General features: G+C 48.2%; 1 protein-coding gene across 10 annotated transcripts in view; it reads right to left on the bottom strand.

Moving 5' to 3' along the window:
- The window catches only part of LOC106508312 (BTB/POZ domain-containing protein KCTD18-like), a 233359-nt gene that overhangs the window by 109063 nt on the left and 106753 nt on the right, over positions 1–17543 (bottom strand). For 5 of the 10 annotated variants that reach the window (XM_085019141.1, XM_085019139.1, XM_085019142.1 and 2 more), the window contains 4 exons: positions 5016–5302; positions 2818–2943; positions 2142–2382; positions 1146–1209 (listed from right to left, as the gene is read on the bottom strand). In XM_085019141.1, coding sequence (XP_084875267.1) covers positions 2864–2943; positions 5016–5277 — 342 coding nt within the window. In that variant the 5' untranslated portion in view covers positions 5278–5302 and the 3' untranslated portion in view covers positions 1146–1209; positions 2142–2382; positions 2818–2863. Of the gene's footprint in view, positions 1–1145; positions 1210–2141; positions 2383–2817; positions 2944–5015; positions 7574–14450; positions 14672–17543 lie in introns of those variants that run through there. The other 5 variants (XM_085019143.1, XM_085019136.1, XM_085019144.1 and 2 more) reach the window with 5 other exon arrangements.

Raw genomic sequence — 17543 nt, forward strand, 5'->3', positions numbered from 1 at the left:
AAAAAAAAGATGCACAAGTTGGGGTGTCTGCAAGGAGCAGCAAGAATTATCCAAAGCAAGTCAGCCAAAGAGCCCTCACCTCAGGGACACAAGCCCTCCCTCAAGTTCATGTGGTTTTTCTCCCTCATTTCAACCAGGTTTTGGTTCAAATATCAACTCAGATATACCTTCTCTAACCACCATCCAAAAAAGACTCCTCTCTATCCATCGTTTATATTTTTCTTTCCCAAACCTAGAACCTCTAGATAATTTTATGTGCATGACTGGGTCATCCCCCAACCAGAACATAAGCTGTGTGAAAGAACCCACTTTGGTTTGTGCATTGCCACATTCCCAGGCTTAGAACAGGATAGTGCCTAGCCAATGGCCACCATTCATTAAATGCGGCCAAGTAGGTGATAAGAGTCTGTCAATTGTTCCACACGTGTCACTGGCACAGGACAAAAGGTCAGTAATCATATGACCATAGGCCAGTGGGAGAGCAGTGACATATCCCAGAATAAATATGTCTCTTGTCTCTGACAGTCATAACCAGAGTCTACCTAGCAGCTAAGGGTGCAGAGGAGGATTTCAGCCTTCAAAGGAGTGAAGGGTTTGGAAAGATAGAGATTAGTGGACCCCGCCTCCAGAGTCTGATCCAGTGCGTTGGCGCCTAAGAGTTTGCATGTCTAACAAGTTCTCAGGTGATGCTAATGAGTCTGGTCTGGGACCTTCACATGGAGAACTATTTAAAAAATGAAATTCTCAGAGTTCCTGTCGTGGCTCAGTGGTTAATGAATCCGACTAGGAACCGTGAGGTTTCGGGTTCGATCCCTGCCCTTGCTCAGTGGGTTAAGGATCCGTTGTTGCCGTGAGCTATGGTGTAGGCTGCAGATGCGGCTCGGATCCCATGTCGCTGTGGCTCTGGTGTAAGCCGGCGGCTATAGCTCCAATTAGACCCCTTGCCTGGGAACCTCCATATGCCATGGGAGTGGCCCTAGAAAAGGAAAAAAAAAAAAAAAAAACTCTCATTGCGGCCCAGAGAATCCTCAGGTGAGACTGATTTGAAGAAAGCCAACATGCTTGCCCTCCTTACACTCAAAGGATCCTCATAGCAGATCTTTCTTCAGAATTTTGTCATCTCCTCTTTCAACATCTTCACTCACCTTTGCTGAGGATACGCTCCCCGGGTCATCTTAGCTAAGTTCGTCCATATGCTGCAGGTGCTGCCTAAAAAAAAAAAAAGTTCTGGAGTTCCTGCCGTGGCTCAGTGGTTAACGAATCCGACTAGGAACCATGAGGTTGTGGGTTCGATCCCTGCCCTTGCTCAGTAGGTTAAGGATTCAGCGTTGCCGTGAGCTGTAGTGTAGATCGCAGATGTGGCTCGGATCCTGTGTTGCTGTGGCTCTGGTGTAGGCCGGCGGCTACAGCTCTGATTCGACGCCTAGCCTGGGAACCTCCATATGCTGTGGGTGCGGCCCTAGAAAAGGCAAAAAGAAAAAAAAATTTCTTCTGAACTCAAGTCTCACCTCCTCCGTGGAGCCTTCCATGACTGCATGGGCCCACCATCCCCCTCCCTCTTCTTCACACCTCTGGGACTGCTCTCATGGTTTAGTCACTAGTCATCTTTCTGGTCACTAGTTTTTTTTATCACTCTTCATGCTGGTCTCACCTCCTCTCAGACCAGAAGCAGAAGAGCAAGTCCAAGTTGTGAATACCCACTCTGAGGGCTCAGAACCATGGCAGGAACAAGATTCCACACAACCTGCTGCCATGTCCCCCTACCCCCAGATGACCCCAAGCCCCAGATACTCACCACCCACTGAGAGGCATGCAGGACTAACTAGTGAGGGTCAGCCCATAATAACCTTATCCTGGGTCATAAAGACCCTGATGGAGCTGGAGACAGAAGGAAATGACAGCAGAAATTCATCCTTCACCCCGAAGCTTCGAAATCTAGGCCTGCCTGAAATACCCCACCCAGAAACACACCAAGAGTAGCATTCTCCTTTGTCCTTTCTCCTGGGGCCGACACAACAGACATCAAAGACACAGCATGTACCAGAAGCCGCACAGATGTGGTTCAGCCTCCCACAGAGATGCCAAGTAGCAGCCAGAGGGTTATGTAACTCTCAGGGCCAATGGCTGCATATTGGACTCACCTGGCCCCACTCAAAACCAGTTAAGTCGAATCTCCGGAGATGACATCCAGGGCTTGGTATTTTTTAAGTTTCTAAGGTAATTTGCATGTTCACCAAAATTGAGAAAATTTGCTGTGTTTGCTCCTCACTCAGGAATGTCCACATAGACACGGCCAGTTCTCTTACTTGGATCACTCATTTTGGTTCTTCGGATGGTCCTGGTACTTAGCAGTCCCATGTTGCTCAGCTCTGAGAAAGGACTCTGTACAGGGACAGGAACACTTAAGTCGAGATCAAATACCAGGCCAATGGGCTTCTCCCCAGGCCCGACCTCAGGATTTTATTGCTGCACAAAATGATGTCAGTTTTGAGTTCCCAAGACGGCTACAAGCCACACCCCCATCCTAACTTTTTTTTGTTTTTTTAAGGGCGGTACCTGCAGCATATGGAAGTTCCCAGGCACAGCACATCACAGACACAGCAACTTGGGATCCAAGCCGCATCACAGCAATACCAGATACTTAACCCACTGAGAGGGGCCAGGGATTGAGCCCAAATCCTCATGGATACTAGTTAGGTTCATTACTGCTGAGCTGCAACAGGAACCTCCCCTCCCCCCTGAGCCCATTCCCTACCCCCACCTGACCCCCCACCCCCGGCCCGGCCTTGTCCTAATTCTAATGTCAGTGTTTGGTACCTGTGTAGAGGCTGGTGGGAGCGCCCTCAGAAAGGGTCGACCAGCTTCAGCTGCTTGCAGCAGACTTGGCCCCACCACTGTCTCTGATCTCATTTCCCGTTGATTTGCTAGAGTTTGGGAGTAAAGCTAGAGATAAAAAACATAAGAGTGAAAGAATTAGCCCCAGTTTTAGGCGTCATGACTTGATGACCACCTCGCTCATTTCCTCAAAGGCTCAAACTGTTGATGACAAAGTCGATTTTACCACTCTGCAAACATACCTGACTTGTGTCATCCATCACTTCAAGAGCCCTTCCACCTGAGTCACTATTGTCTCCCTGCCTGAGATGTTGGCCTCTCCTCCCTCATACATGACAGGGGTCCTGGGGTCCGTAGCCCAGCCTTAGAGGGCTATATCTCCTACAGCCGTAACCATGCCAGGGCTCTGGGGACATTGATGGGGTGGCAGAAAGGTTTGAAGAAGAAGGTTGTTCTTTCCTCCTGCAGGGCTCTTTTGAATTGTGTTTGTTTGGCTGCATACAAAAGTTCCTGGGCCAGGGATTGAACCCACGCCACAGCAGCAACCTGAGCCACTGCAGTGAGAACCCCGCATCCTCCCCCCACTGTGCCACAAGGGAACTTCCTTTTTTATTTTTTTTCACTTTTTATGGAAAGGTTTTACTGTATTTTGTGAAAAGTAATGTCTTGAGTATATTTATACTCTTTCAAACCAATGCAAGTACAATGGTAAGCACTGAGTAAAAACTACCCTGCTTTATGAACTTATTTTTAATACACTGCAGGCATGCTGCTCGCTGAAGGTAGAAATATGTGATCCAATTATAAAACATAACCTGTACGTGTAAACACATACAAATGAACAGGTGTGAAAAAATAGATTAATTTATCTATTCTGTTTAAAAATATTAAATTCAAGTTATGTGGAAATTTTATGCATAAAAAATCATACTGTATAATCAGAATAACTCTTTAATGGTTATTTCTGAAAAACAAACATTAACTTTAGTTTAAAAGTTTAACTTTTAACTTCTTTTTCAAAGTATTTTCAAAATTCACTATTCGAACTCAAAATATTTTAGCAGTTCATTCCAAAGACACGTTATATTGTTCTTATCCCAAGAAATTTTCCTGTGATGTATAAATAAATCTGCTAACATAAAAGTATAGGAAAAGCCAATCTAGGAGAGAAAAACGGTTCGATTGAGAGTCAAAATGTGATCTCAAATTATTGTCTTGCTTTTCCTATCTTTTCACGCTACCTTTTGAGACTGAGAGTGACCCTGGTGGAGTTCACCTTGACCTACGTGGTCTCTCCAATCTCCTGAGTCTGTGACAAAGCACAGGGAAGCACTACCAACACCGCCTCCGTGTCGCCAGACAGGAAGGTCTAAGCCCAATCCCCAATCCCCTCTCAATCCCTGGGCCGCAATGAGTAACATTAAATAAGTACCTAAAAGCTAGAATTGTTTCAGCAACACAGTGGACTTCGTTAGTGATGATTGTGCTGGACTGTCTTGTTGCCTTAATACTAACGAAACATTTTCAAACACATTTAAAAACCTGAAATTGCAACTGCCCTTCGACAAGTCAGTTGAAACGCTGGGAAACTGAGACACTTACAGTCTCCCTCCTCTTCACACAACCCATTCCTTTTCACACTATTCGTTCTAAACAGAAACTTAAATTTTCACCTCAAGTGCAAATTTGAGCAGAGTGGCACTTATTTGTATTAAATGCGCTGGAAGCTCAGAGGGCAAACGGGATGTCCTGAGGCCCTGTTTCCATCAATCCGTCTGGCGCTGCCGGTTCCCAGTCCGCAGGTCCAAGGCGCCGGGGGCATCGGGGGGTGGGGGGGGCAGTGTCGGGGGGCAGCTCCGGGGGCCCCACCAGCCTCTCCGCGGGGCAGGAGGGTGGGGAAGGCCCGGTGGCACACAGGGGAGTCCGCTCACTCGCGACGGGATGGCCTTCTTGTCGGAAAGCAGAACCTTAGCTGGAGGTGGGTGCCCAGCTCCGTTCTCAGCACCCACGGTACCCACCAGGGATGGATCTCTCGACGGGGCACAGCGCACAGCGCTGCGCTGCCTTCCCTCCCGCAACCGCGTTCACCGACGCCCTGGCCGCGGAAGCGGAATTCTTGACTCTAATTTGGGCGCTGGTGGAAGGACCCAAAAATCGTACAGGCTTAGGACCCGTCTTACCATTCACACTGTCTTCCTCCTCTTCGTTGAAGGCCGTCAGTCGGCTCTTTCGCATTGGGGCCATGTGACATAGGCTTCCAAGTATAGGCCGCTCTCCCAGCGTCCAACACTCCATCAGCTCGTGAGGCACCCACCAGTAGCTAACACCTTTTCCTTCCCAGGCATCAAAGGCATCCATCGTTTTCTTTAGTTCTGCTACTGAATAATAGTTCCAAACGTACTGAACATTATTTCCCGCCTCTCTTAAAGAACATGTCTCCATTTCATTGGCCAAGTGGTCTGACAGGCTGTAGGGATAAGGGATGCGAAAACAATCAGCCTCTTCCTGCAGAGCAATGCGGGTCTGCTCCTCTGTGGGAATATGAACTTCTCCGTGAAGATAATCCAAAAGGTACTTAAATAGATGTCCATCATGGTCGCTAAAACAAGCCCCTGATTCATCTGTTTTTAGAGGAAAACGACCACTGAACATGGATGCCAGCATTGAGTCCTTAAAGCGGCACAAGCATTCACGCCCGCCTGTGTAGATACAGCCACCCACATTCAGTCGAAGAATATCCACCACCTCTTCTTCTGCCTTGTGACTTTCCATTGCTCTCTCTGACACCTGAACTTCTGCCTTGAAACACTTTCAGAAAATGCAAAACAGCAGTGGTCCTAGTCCCCCTCTGCGGCTGCCTGGCCCTTGGCGCAGCGGTCTGTCTGACGCAGCGGGGCCTGACGCGGAAGTGAGCGCCTTCCCCGCGGCTCGGCAACTCAGGTAGCCGGGAACCTGTATTTTTAAATTTTCTTTTTGTTTTTGTTTTGCAGGGCTCTTTTGAGAATTAAACATGATTAAGGGCACAGGGGCGGTCTGCAGCGGGAGCTCAACTTGCGTAGAGCTCACAAGGATCACTTGCTACGGTCCAGGGGCCTGAGGTCCAGGAGGAGAGGTGACTGCTGGTAGGAACAGGAAGCACTTGTGCTCCGGAGGCCTTTCTCACCCCCTGACAGCCTCCTCACCTTCCCCACTTACTCATCTAGAAATGGCCCGAGGAACTTAAGGCTCTGCTTTCCCCCTGATCCAGCCCCCCCCCAACCCCCGCCCCAAAGACCTCCCAACAAGATGCTGAGGTGCAGTGTGAGGGTGTGTGACTGGGCCCATCCCCCAGAGGGACACAGCCACATGCCACCCACTCCTGGTTGCACCCCTCAACACAGGGCCCCTTGAGAGCAAGAAGGTGGCAGGCCTGGCTCTCCCTGAATGAGGAACTGGAGGGTCCCTAAGTACCACCACCTTCTCCCACGGCCTGAGAGCCAAGCCAGATATGGGGACCTGAGACCTGATTGTGGATGTGGCCCAGGCCTGGCCCCTGGGGGAGCTTCAATTCCAGCCATCAGGCAAGAGAGGGAGACCAAGCAGAAGAAAGGCCCTGTAGGGGCAGGGGCCCCATCCTGACCAGGGCTGCCTTCCCTTTCCAAGTAGCAGGAGTCTGAGGCCAAAGCCTCCACTGACTCCAGGCCTGAGGGGTGACTGACTAATGAGGCACCTGTTCTGCATTATCCAGTGATGGGCAGGTGGCCCCCCACAGCTGGGATGTAATTCACAGGGGGGTTGCGCATCAAGAACCACTGGGGAGAGCCGGCATTGTTCCAAAGAAGACATACAGATGGCTAATAGGCATCTGAAAAGATGCTGATCTGGAAAATGTAAATCAAAACCACAATGAGACATCACCTCACACCTGTCAGAATGGCTACCGTTCGAAAAATAGCAAGTGATGGCGAAGATGTAGAGAAAAGAGAACTCTGGTGCACTGTTGGTGGGAAGGTAAATCGGTGCAGCCACTGTGGAAGACGAAGGGAACTCCCCCACATTATTTTTGAATAATCCTTTCTATGTAGAAAAACTGCCCACAAGTGTTCCTAAACAAACCTCAAGTATCTATCTACCTTAACAAAATCATACCAAGAACTTTAAGAAAACATATAGGGAGTTCCCGTTGTGGCACAACAGAAACAAATCCTACTAGTAACCATGAGGTTGTGGGTTCCATCCCTGGCCTTGCTCAGTGGGTTAAGGAGCCAGTGTTTCAAGAGCTGTGGTGTAGGTTGCAGACGCGGCTTGGATCCCGAATTGCTGTGGCTGTGGTGTAGGCTGGCAGCTGTAGCTCCAATTTGACCCCTACCCTGGGAACCTCCATATGCCACGGGTTCAGTCATAAAAACCACCAAAAAAGAGAGAAAAAGAAAAAGGGAGGGAGGAAGGGAGGAAGGCAGAAAACCCCTAGGTTAATCTCACCACAGAAGTTTAGAAACACTTTACTTAGGGAGAAACTGCATCTCAGATATCTACAGACCAGATTCTGGCCAGGATCTGACTAGATTCTTGCAGGTAATCTGTATCTTGCTCCGCAGGGTCACCGTAGGTTGAAAGAAGGAGACTGCCTGCCTTCAATGCGTGTCATCACTGCTTATGATTTCAAGTCAGATTACAGCCAGGGAGCTTCAGGGGACGGGGCATTGCATCTCCCTGGCCCTCTGGATTGTAGAAATGTCTTCTCTTATCTCTGAAGAACTTTTGAGTTTCATTCTTAACATATTTCTCCAGGTTCTCAGGACCATACATCCTTACTGCCCCATTGAAAGCTGGTGAGCCCTTTGGCTTTGTCTGACTTGTCAGTCACAACTTCAAGGTCATTTTCCGGACAGGCTCCTAACAGGTGCCCTGATCCCAGCCCTACCCCTCCACACAGCTTGTAGGTGATCTTCCCAAGATGAGAGACCTGGGGCACACCCTGCTAAACCCTCCCCTGCCCGGGCATGAAAGGCCTGGCTCACGGACACCTGCCTGCTTTTCCCTGGGCCCATCTCAAGCCACTCCCACGGGGCCCGGCAACACTCCCCAAACTCTCCAAAGGGCCTGCTCAGTGCCATACCCCCCCCAAGCCCCCCCCAAGCTTCGGAATCTATATATTCCCATCTTAACCATTTTTAAGCACACTCTTCACAACATGGCATTAAGGACATCCATAAGGTTGTGCATCCATCAGCACCATCCATCTGTTGGACTCCGTACCTCTTGCAAAACTGCAATTCTGCACTTATGAAACACGAACTCCCCACCCCCCTCCTCACCTCAGCCGCTGGCAAACCACCGTCCCACTTCCTGTGTTTCCGAGTTTGAAGACTCCGGGTGCCTCAGGTGAGAGGATCCCCTGAAGCCTGCTGAACCATCTCAGGCCTTGGTGCTGGACATTTCCTTTGGCTGCCACGCCGTCTCCTGACGTCCCAATTCTCACTCAGCCTTTAAGATCCAGGATAAGGGCCTCCCTCTCTGAAGCGTCCAGTGACTACTAAAGTCAGTGCACATCACACCCCCACCTTGGAGCTCCCCAGGGACCTGGCAGAGCCCTCAGTTCGCACACCCTTGCACTCATTTATTTACTTAGCGGTCCGGGAGGCCAGGGGCCCTGGGTCTTTCTGTGCATCACCCAGGCCTAAGCACCATGCAGAGCCAGGCTCCACAACTGAACAACGCCGTCTGTCCCTCAGCTCCGTCAGAGACAAGCATGTCCTGGATTCCTCTGTATCCACTCCCCCAGGACCTCACTACCACCCTGGGCTCAGAGTCTCTGTTTTCCATGTCATTAATCCGGGAAAGAGCAGTCAAGCCACTTCCTGGGATTCCTGCCACACACCCCAGTGGCCCTAGATGGCTTCTTCCACAACAAACGTGACTGGTGACCCAAGTGTGGCTCCTGGCCCAGGACCTGGTCCCACAAGGGACGTGTAGGCAGGTGCCCACGAGCAACACATGGGCCAAGATGTCCAGCGTGACTGTCTCCCCATCCTGGCCGAGTGGAAGGCCTGCGAGGACAGAGCAAGGGCCCCGGCAGCTGGTCTGCCTACACAGGCTGGCTCCGTGGTGGCCTGGGGACTAGACTCTTCCTCCTGTGGTTGCCACTCCAGCTCCCCGAGTCATGACCCAGCCCTGTGGACTGCCGGCGCAGGCTGCTGGCTGAGCCAGCCCCTGTGTCTGCAGCAAGCACCGACTACCTCCTTCGGCTCTCCCTGTGGAAATGCAGCCGTCTCCGCAAAGCCCGACCTTGGACAGAGGGCAAGTTTCAGAGAATCAGCTCCAGCCCAACTTTCCCTCCCAGGGAAAGGTCCTTGCCAGAATGTCAAACCTCAGGGAAGATTTATTTCTACTCTGGCCCAGTGAGAGAAGCTTAGGGGACAGGCCTTCATTTAACATTCTGCTGAAAGAAATGCTTGAAGTTTGACAGTATTTCCAGTCGAGCACCCCTGATTCTGGCTGGCACAGTGGCTAGCATTTGCCAAAAGAGTGGCCAAATATAGCCTGCTTCAGAATTGCTCGGAAGAGAGAGGCAGATTTGCTCATAAGCAGGAGCCTGGGCCCCACTGCAGACAATCGGGTTCTGAACCTCTGGGGAATGGGGTCCAGAAATATTTCCCATTAACAAGCCCTCCTCCCCCACCCCCGGGGTAGTTTGCAAAACCTTGCCTGCCTAGTCCAAGAGCAATAAAAGCAACATGCTTCACTTTCCTAAGGCAGGAAAAAAAAGAAAGAAAAAAAAAACTCATTTCTGGCCTAGGATCCAGATTTTGACAAGAGTCACAATCATTAAACCCACTCCATGTGAGTGTCATGGCTGTGTACTTGTCTCCAAAGACCCTGTGAGTGGTGCAGGTGCAGGTGCATGCACATGGGTCGGGGTGGTGAGGGGTGGACTCTGCACTTGCAGGAGATGATAGAGAAACATGCAAAGGAGGCGGCAAGGGGCAGGGGATGAGAAGGAAAGGCAGTCTCCAGCAGGGCTGTTGGACAAAAATAACCTGAAGACCCACAAGATCACGGGAAAGATGAAGGCTGAGGAGGGGCCGGAGTGAGACATAAGGTGACCCAACAGCAAGGCTGGGTGTCAGACACATCATACTGAGTGAAAAGAAAGGGTCACGGAGGAAGAATACAGATTCCATTTATATGGCTTTTCTAAAGCTAGCAAAAGCAAATAGCATATTGTACAGGAGTGCACACAAAGGTGGTAACACTGTAAAGGAAAACAAGAAGCCTAGGCACTGAAATTCAAGACGGTGATCCTCTGGGCTTCCTCGTGAGAGAGGAGACCGCAGGGACTTCAAAGGTACTGGTAAGTTTCCTAAGCCATGGGGGGTACTCGAGCATGGTTATATGTATGTAATACGTATCGTTTTGCCCGTGTGATATAGTAAGGTTTTTAAACATGTATATGAAATAGTGAACAACATGAAAAAAATAAACCACTTGTTGGAGGACCCATCATGGTGCAGCAGAAACGAATCCAACTAGGAACCATTAGATTGCGGGTTCGATCCCTAGCTCTACTCAGTGGGTTAAGGATCTGGCATTGCTACGAGCTGTGGTGTAGGTCGAAGACACGGCTCAGATCCCGAGTGGCTGTGGCTGTGGCTGGCAGCTATAGCTCTGATTTGACCCCTAGCCTGGGAACATCCATATGCCACAGGTGTGGCCTTAAAAAAAGAAAGAAAAAAAAAAAAAACCACTTGTTCATTACATTCTGAAATACTAGGAAAAGGCGTCACTTTCTGGAATTTGAGGCAGGTATGGCTTGAGCAAATAAAATGAAGCCCTATCATTTCACTGGATTATTAATATTTAGCATCTAGCACTTGCGCTAACTGACGCTGCCTCCAGAGGGGACCCCACTGAGAAAGAGCCCTGTCTCATGCCCAGGGCTGAGAGCCAGACAGCAGAGGGATGTCCCATGGAGCGTGTGGGCTCAGCTTAGCACCCACCTCCAGAAGGGGACGTGGTTTGGGACCTAAAGAAAAAGAAAGTGCTGCTTCCATTTACGATGCCTTATTCACTGCAGCCTTTGCTAAGGGTCTGGCATTTCCTTCAAAGCAAATAGGAAAAGATTTTATTTAAGGGAGAACCCTTTTCAGCTGTTCAGTGTGAGCATGCCGCTTCACTCAACAGTCCAGCATGGGCAAGACTGCAAACACCCTCAGCTCCGTGCCCCTGGGTGGGGCTGGAAAACCTCCCCATGGCTGTGCCCATCATGGCCCATCCTTCCAGAATGGAATTTGCCAGCACAAACCAGCAGAACAACCTGGTGGTTTCCACTCACTGGAGAAGGGTTTCCTTTCAAGCTTGGTTTCCTTTCCTAGTCCCAGAGTTCTCAAAAGCAGCAGCTGCCTGGTTCTCAGTCTTCTGGACCCATAATACTCATCACTGTTGCCCCATTTGGTGCAATTCGTTGTGCTCTGCTGCAGAGCAATTCCCAGCTGCTGGCCCTTTGGGTTATTCAGTTATCCCTTGCAGTCTTATTTTCTATTAGTAACAAAACAACAGCCAGCTGTTCCTATGGGAGCCGCATGATTTTTTGTAGGAGGAAGACTGTGCCAGGACCCCCTAGCACCTCCTCCTCAGATGGCTGTTGGGTTGAAATACAAGGAGTGATTTCTAATCCTTTCTGTAAAATGGCTTCTATAGAATTCCCTTGTGGCAGAGCAGGTTAAAGAGCCAGCATTGTCACTGCAGTAGCTCAGGTTACTGCTTTGGCACAGGTTCGATCCCTATGCTAGGAAATTGCACTGCCGCAGGTGCAGCCAAAAATAAATAAATAGACTTTTATTATCATCATCTTTTTTTTTCTGACTAAAAAAGAAATCTGTTGTATTCATTTCTTATTGCTGTTGGTTACAAACCAGGCACCACAAACCCTTGCCAATTAAAACAACACGTTTATCATCTATACTTCTGGATGTTAGAAGTCAGAATGGCTCTCACTGGGGCAAAATTAAGGTGCCCACAGGGAAGTTCCCACTGTAGCTCAGGGGAAACTAACCCAACTAGTATCCATGAGGAGGCAGGTTCAATCCCTGGCCTCGCTCAGTGGGTTAAGGATCTGATAGTTGAGGCTCTGATTCGACCCCTAGCCTGGGAAATTCCATATGCCATGGGTGTGGCCCTTAAAACACCCAAAAAAAGGTGTCCCCAGGGCTGAGCTCCTTTTTTGGAGGCTCTAGGAGAGAACCCATTCTCTTGCCTTTTCCAGCTTCTGGATGTGCCAGCATTTCTGGACTCCTGGCTCCCTTCCATCCTCAATGGCTGGTGGAGATTTTCTCCCAGAGCATCACTCATCTGCCTCCCTCTTTCAACTTTTTTCTTTTTTTTCTTTTTTTTTTTTTTTGGTCTTTTTGCTTTTTTTTTTTAGGGCGGCACCGCAGCATATGGAGGTTCCCAGACTAGGGGTCTAATCGGAGCTGTAGCCACTAGCCTACACCACAGCCACAGCAACGCCAGATTCAAGCCACATCTGCAACCCACACAACAGCTCATGGCAACATGGGATCCTTAACCCACTGAGCAAGGCCAGGGATTGAACCCACAACCTCATGGTTCCTAGTTGGATTCGTTTCCGCTGCACCAAAATGGGAACTCCAAGTATAATTCCCTTTTGCCATGTAAACTAACACATTAACAGACTCTGAGGATTAAAGTGTGATCTCTGGGAGGTCCTTATTCTGCTACAACCTATACCCTCAGTGTAGAAAATGTGGAAATACAGAAAAAGCATAAAGAAGAATACAGAAGCCACTTCCAACCCCACCTCCCAGAGACAACTGCAAACAATTTAGTGTATATTCATGAAGTCCTTTGTTAGGTGCAAATGTTTTTCTTTGTAAACTAGGTTTGAATACTCTCCTTATTGTTATTAAGGAAAACTACTAAACATTATATATATAATTATATATACATATTATATAGTGCTCAGTAATTTTATATATAGTATTTAATAATTTTCCTTAATAATATGCATGTATTTTGATGCTAATTAATATTTTGCAACATTTCATTTTTTTAATGGCTATCTAGCATTCCAATATGTGGATGTTTCCATAATTTATATCGCTAATTTAGTGAATCCACTATTGTAGGGCATGTAATTTATCTCTAACTTTTTCTTATGCCTAGTAGCCCCATAATAAACATCCCTGAAGCTACATCTTTGTACACATTCTTAGGATCCATTCCCCAAAAGTACCCCAAATATTGGGTTACCACATCATTTATCCTTCAAAAAGGACATTTTTGAGAATGAAAAAGAGTAATCTTAAAAATTAGCAATAAGGAGTTTCTTGGTGGTTCAGCATTGGATCCAGCATTGTCACTGCTGTGGCTTGAGTCACTGCTGTGGAGCAGGTTCAATCCCTGGCCCCAGAGCTTCTGTATGCCACGGGCATGGCCAAAGAAAAAAAATTAACAGCAGGAGTTTGTAATTAATACTTACACACTATTATATATAAAATAGATAATCAACAAGGACCTACAGTATAGCAAAGGGAACTCTACTCAATATTCTGTTATATGGGAAAGGAAAGTGAAAATGAATGAATATATGGATATATATAGCTGAATCAGTTCACTGTACACCTGAAACTAACACAATGTAAATTAACTATATGCCAATATAAAGAAAAAATTAATTTTAAAATGTATTAATTAAAAAAGTAATTAACAGTAACTAAAAACTAACAATAAGCCAGGATGGACCTGGACACAATGCATGTTGCCAAACCGACCGCATGAAAAGTTGCCATGGTTTACATTCCCAGGGACAGAACCCAAGAAATCCTGCTCAAAGCCCATCAAAATTGCCAGGCCTCGCCTAAAAAGCCAAAAAAAAAAAAAAGAAGAAGAAGAGAATTCCTATTGTGGTGCAGCGGAAACAAATCATATTAGTAACCATGAGGTTGCAGGTTCAATCCCTGGCCTCCCTCAGTGGGTTAAGGATCTGGCATTGTGGTGAGCTCTGGTGCAGGTTGCAGACACAGCTTGGATACTATGTGGCTATGGTGTAGGCCAGCAGCTATAGCTCTGATTGGACCCCTAGCCTGGGAACCTCCATATGCCGTGGGTGTGGTCCTAAAAAGCACACACAAAAAAAAAATGTCGGGCCTCCCTGTGCCCACAGATCCCAGCCTCCATCTTCCCTAAAACTGAAACCCACACAGACACAAATGTCATTCTCACTCTCACTCAAGAGGTGGCAGTGACAGGCCTATTTCTTGTGGCAGGGAGAAGAGAGCTATGTCCTTCTCTGCTCTGGTAGCAAGTGACTTTACTCCAGGTGAGCCTATTACAGCTTCTGATCCAGGAAGCCTGGATTGGCTGCAAGGCAGCAGTAACCCCCACCCTCCTGACACACAGCCCCATGTCCAGGCTCAGCAAGGGAGGAAGCTTCTCACAGGCCCTTTCCCAGACCCAGGCAGGGGGCCCCTGGGGAGCCCTGTAACAAGACAGTATTATCTGAGCAAACTTACCTGCCAAATTTACCTGAGCAGGAAGCACTGACTCTTGAAGAGCCTGGAGCTGCAGTCAACCCGAGTTCCCTAACACGTGAAATTTTACAAGGAACAACTTACACTTTCTCTCAGAAGACTTCCTCTTGAGGAGTTCCTGCTGTGGCTCATGGAGTTAAGAACCTGACTAGTATCCATGAGGATGCAGGTTCAATCCCTGGCCTTGCTCAGTGGGTTAAAGTGTCTGGCATTGCCATGAGCTGCGGTGTAGATTGCAGATGCAGCTTAGATTCCCCCTTTGCTGTGGCTGTGGCATAGGCCGGCGGCAGCTGAAGCTCCAATTCAACCCCTATCCCGGGAACTTCTATTTGGCACAGGTGAGGCCCTAAAAAGAAAAAAAGAAAAGAATTCCTCTTGAATAGAACCCTCTGAAATCTTCAAGAATGATGGGTTAAGAACACACCCAAATAAAGCAATTGCTGAAACCACAAAAAAGCAAAAAGACTAAATTCAGTGTGAAGATGTTTTGTAACATTCCGACGGATCTTGTGTGTGCCTACGTATGTTTGTTTTGCTTTTTATTTCAGTAATGGTTATTTGATCTGGCCACCCAGGCTCTCTGGGAATAGAATGGGGCCCCTGCTCAGGACTGGGAATGCAAACACTGGAAAAAAAGGTATCAAGTCTTCAGGCTTCTTTTCTTGTAGGTGTTTCTAACCTTCTGAGTCAAGTAACCTAATGAAATCCGTCACCTCATCCACCCAGAGGCCACTCAGGAAACATCTGACTCATTCTTGTTGACTCATATGTTGGAAAAGCAAACCCAAATGGGCTCTGACAGCAATGGAGTTGGGAGCAGTTTTACTTGGAAGCAGTTGGCTCCCTGCCTAAGGAGAAATTAAGCCTTAAGAAATAAAGAAAGGAGTTCCTGTCATGGCACAGTGGAAACGAATCCGACTAGGAACCAAGAGGTGGCAGGTTCAATCCCTACAGCTCTGATTGGACCCCTAGCCTGGAAACTTCTATATGCTATGGGTGCGGTCCTGAAAATCCAAAAAAAAAAAAAAAAAGTCAGCTTCTCAAATAGGGGAAGACACAGCCAAAATACTACATGTGCTTGCCTCTGGAGAAAGGATGCTCTTTTTTATTATGAACTTGAGATACTGCAGACTTTTTTTTTTGGCCTCACCCACAGCATATGGAAGCTCCCAGGCCAGGGATTGAACCTGCACCACAGCAGCCACCCGAGCCACTGCAGTAACAACTGCTAGATTCTTTTTTTTTTTTTTTTTTTTTGGTCTTTTTGCCTTTTCTAGCGGTGCTCCCGCGACACATGGAGGTTCCCAGGCTAGGGGTTGAATCAGAGCTGTAGCCACCAGCCTACGCCAGAGCCACAGCAACGCGGGATCCGAGCCAGGTCTGTGACCTACACCACAGCTCACGGCAACGCTGGATCCTTAACCCACTGAGCAGGGCCAGGGATCAAACCCGCAACTTCATGGTTCCTAGTCAGATTCATTAACCACTGGCCACGACGGGAACTCCAACAACTGCTAGATTCTTAACCTGCTGAGCCACAGAACTCCTAGACTTTTTTTTTTCTTCTTATTAGGGCTGCACCCGCAGCATACGGAGGTTCCCAGGCTAGGGGTAGAACTGGAGCTACAGCTGCCAGCCTACACCACAACCACAGCAACACGGGATCCGAGCCGTATCTGTGACCTATACCACAGCTCACGGCAATGCCAGATCCTTAACCCACTGAGCAAGGCCAGGGATTGAACCCACATCCTCCTGGATCCTAGTCAGATTTGTTAACCACTGAGCCATGAAGGGAAATCCAGGAGAACTAGACTTCTAAACTGTGTATACATATATATGTATATATGTGTGTATATATGTCTATATATCGTATATATGTGTATATATATATTACTTTGTTATTAAAACAATTAAATGTTGCTTTTAAAAAAGGAGGGGGAGCAAAACTGAAGCCCTAAGAAATGGGGCAGTTCCATTTTTAGGGAGTTTTATGGGCAACTTCTATTTGAGAATCTAGAAACTGTCATCTTTGTATTGTATGTTAATTAAGCTTCTCCATGGGGATGAAGGGGGAGTCAGCTTCTGGATTCAGAAGAATAGGAGCCAGAAAAGGTCCTGAATGTGGGCCTCGATGTTGGGTCGCATCCTGCAGGCCTATAGGCCCTGTGCTTGTCCAGCTTCAAGGCCCAAGAAAGAGCCCTGCGTCAGAAACAGAGACATCAGTGGTTTAATGGCTGGGGGTGGGGGCGGGGTGCTCTTCCAAGACTGAAGCAAGATCCTGGAGCAACAGCCACCGTGCCCAGCGGACAGGACAGGTAGCAGGAAGCAGGGGAAGGGCAGGGGGAGATTGCCAATTACAGGAGGAATTGGTTGACTCATGGGTTACCAGGGAAATAACCCGAGGGGCACGCCCCTCACCACCCCTTGATAAGAACAATCACTGGCTAGGACCTGGGGCAAGTAAGTAGGAAGGTCATTTAGGCGAATGGGGTGTAGGTGAAGCAGGGACTGGGACAGGTCGAGCAGGGGAGGTAGAGAGAGCAAGAGAACAGTCATCTTGAGAGAACTGACCAGACACTAAGCGTAGCCTCCCGCAGGCTCCGTGGGCCCTAGACAAGTGGATTTCTCTAAAGGGATCTCAGGCTAATGATAGCACTGGCCAGAGGCAGGATACAATTCGGATCTATTCTCAGCCCCAGAATCTAGACCCCTGGACTACCTTGTGTGCCAGCTCCTACAGCTGCTTCTGCTGGAGCCACAACCCCAAGGAGATCACACAGAGGCCTTTGCATCCTTTACCCTTAAGGATTCCTTCTTCCCTGGATATGCACTCTGCCCACGCCCTCGCCTCATTCAGGCCTCTGAACAGATGTCAGCTGCTTATAAACTTCGGGCCTAGTCAATTACTGTCTGAAATAGCCTGACAATCACCCCACTTGATTTCTCTTCCTTACATTTCACACTGCTTCCCATTATGTGATGTATTTACATGCCCAAAGGCTGTCTCCCCAGTTAAAATGCTAAGTGCATGAGCGAGATGTTTTTATTTACAGGCAGTCTCCAGGTCTTAAAGACACTGTCTGGCACATCGTGAGATCACAATAAATATGTGCTGAATAAGTGAATGAATTTTTTTTTTTTTGTCTTTTGAGGGCCACACCTGCAGCATACAGA

The sequence above is a fragment of the Sus scrofa genome, chromosome 3 (genome assembly GCF_054392235.1).
Source record: "Sus scrofa isolate SSC_HxYL_T2T_F1_AM1 chromosome 3, Sscrofa_HxYL_maternal_Yorkshire_Landrace_v2.0, whole genome shotgun sequence".
NCBI lineage: Eukaryota > Metazoa > Chordata > Mammalia > Artiodactyla > Suidae > Sus > Sus scrofa.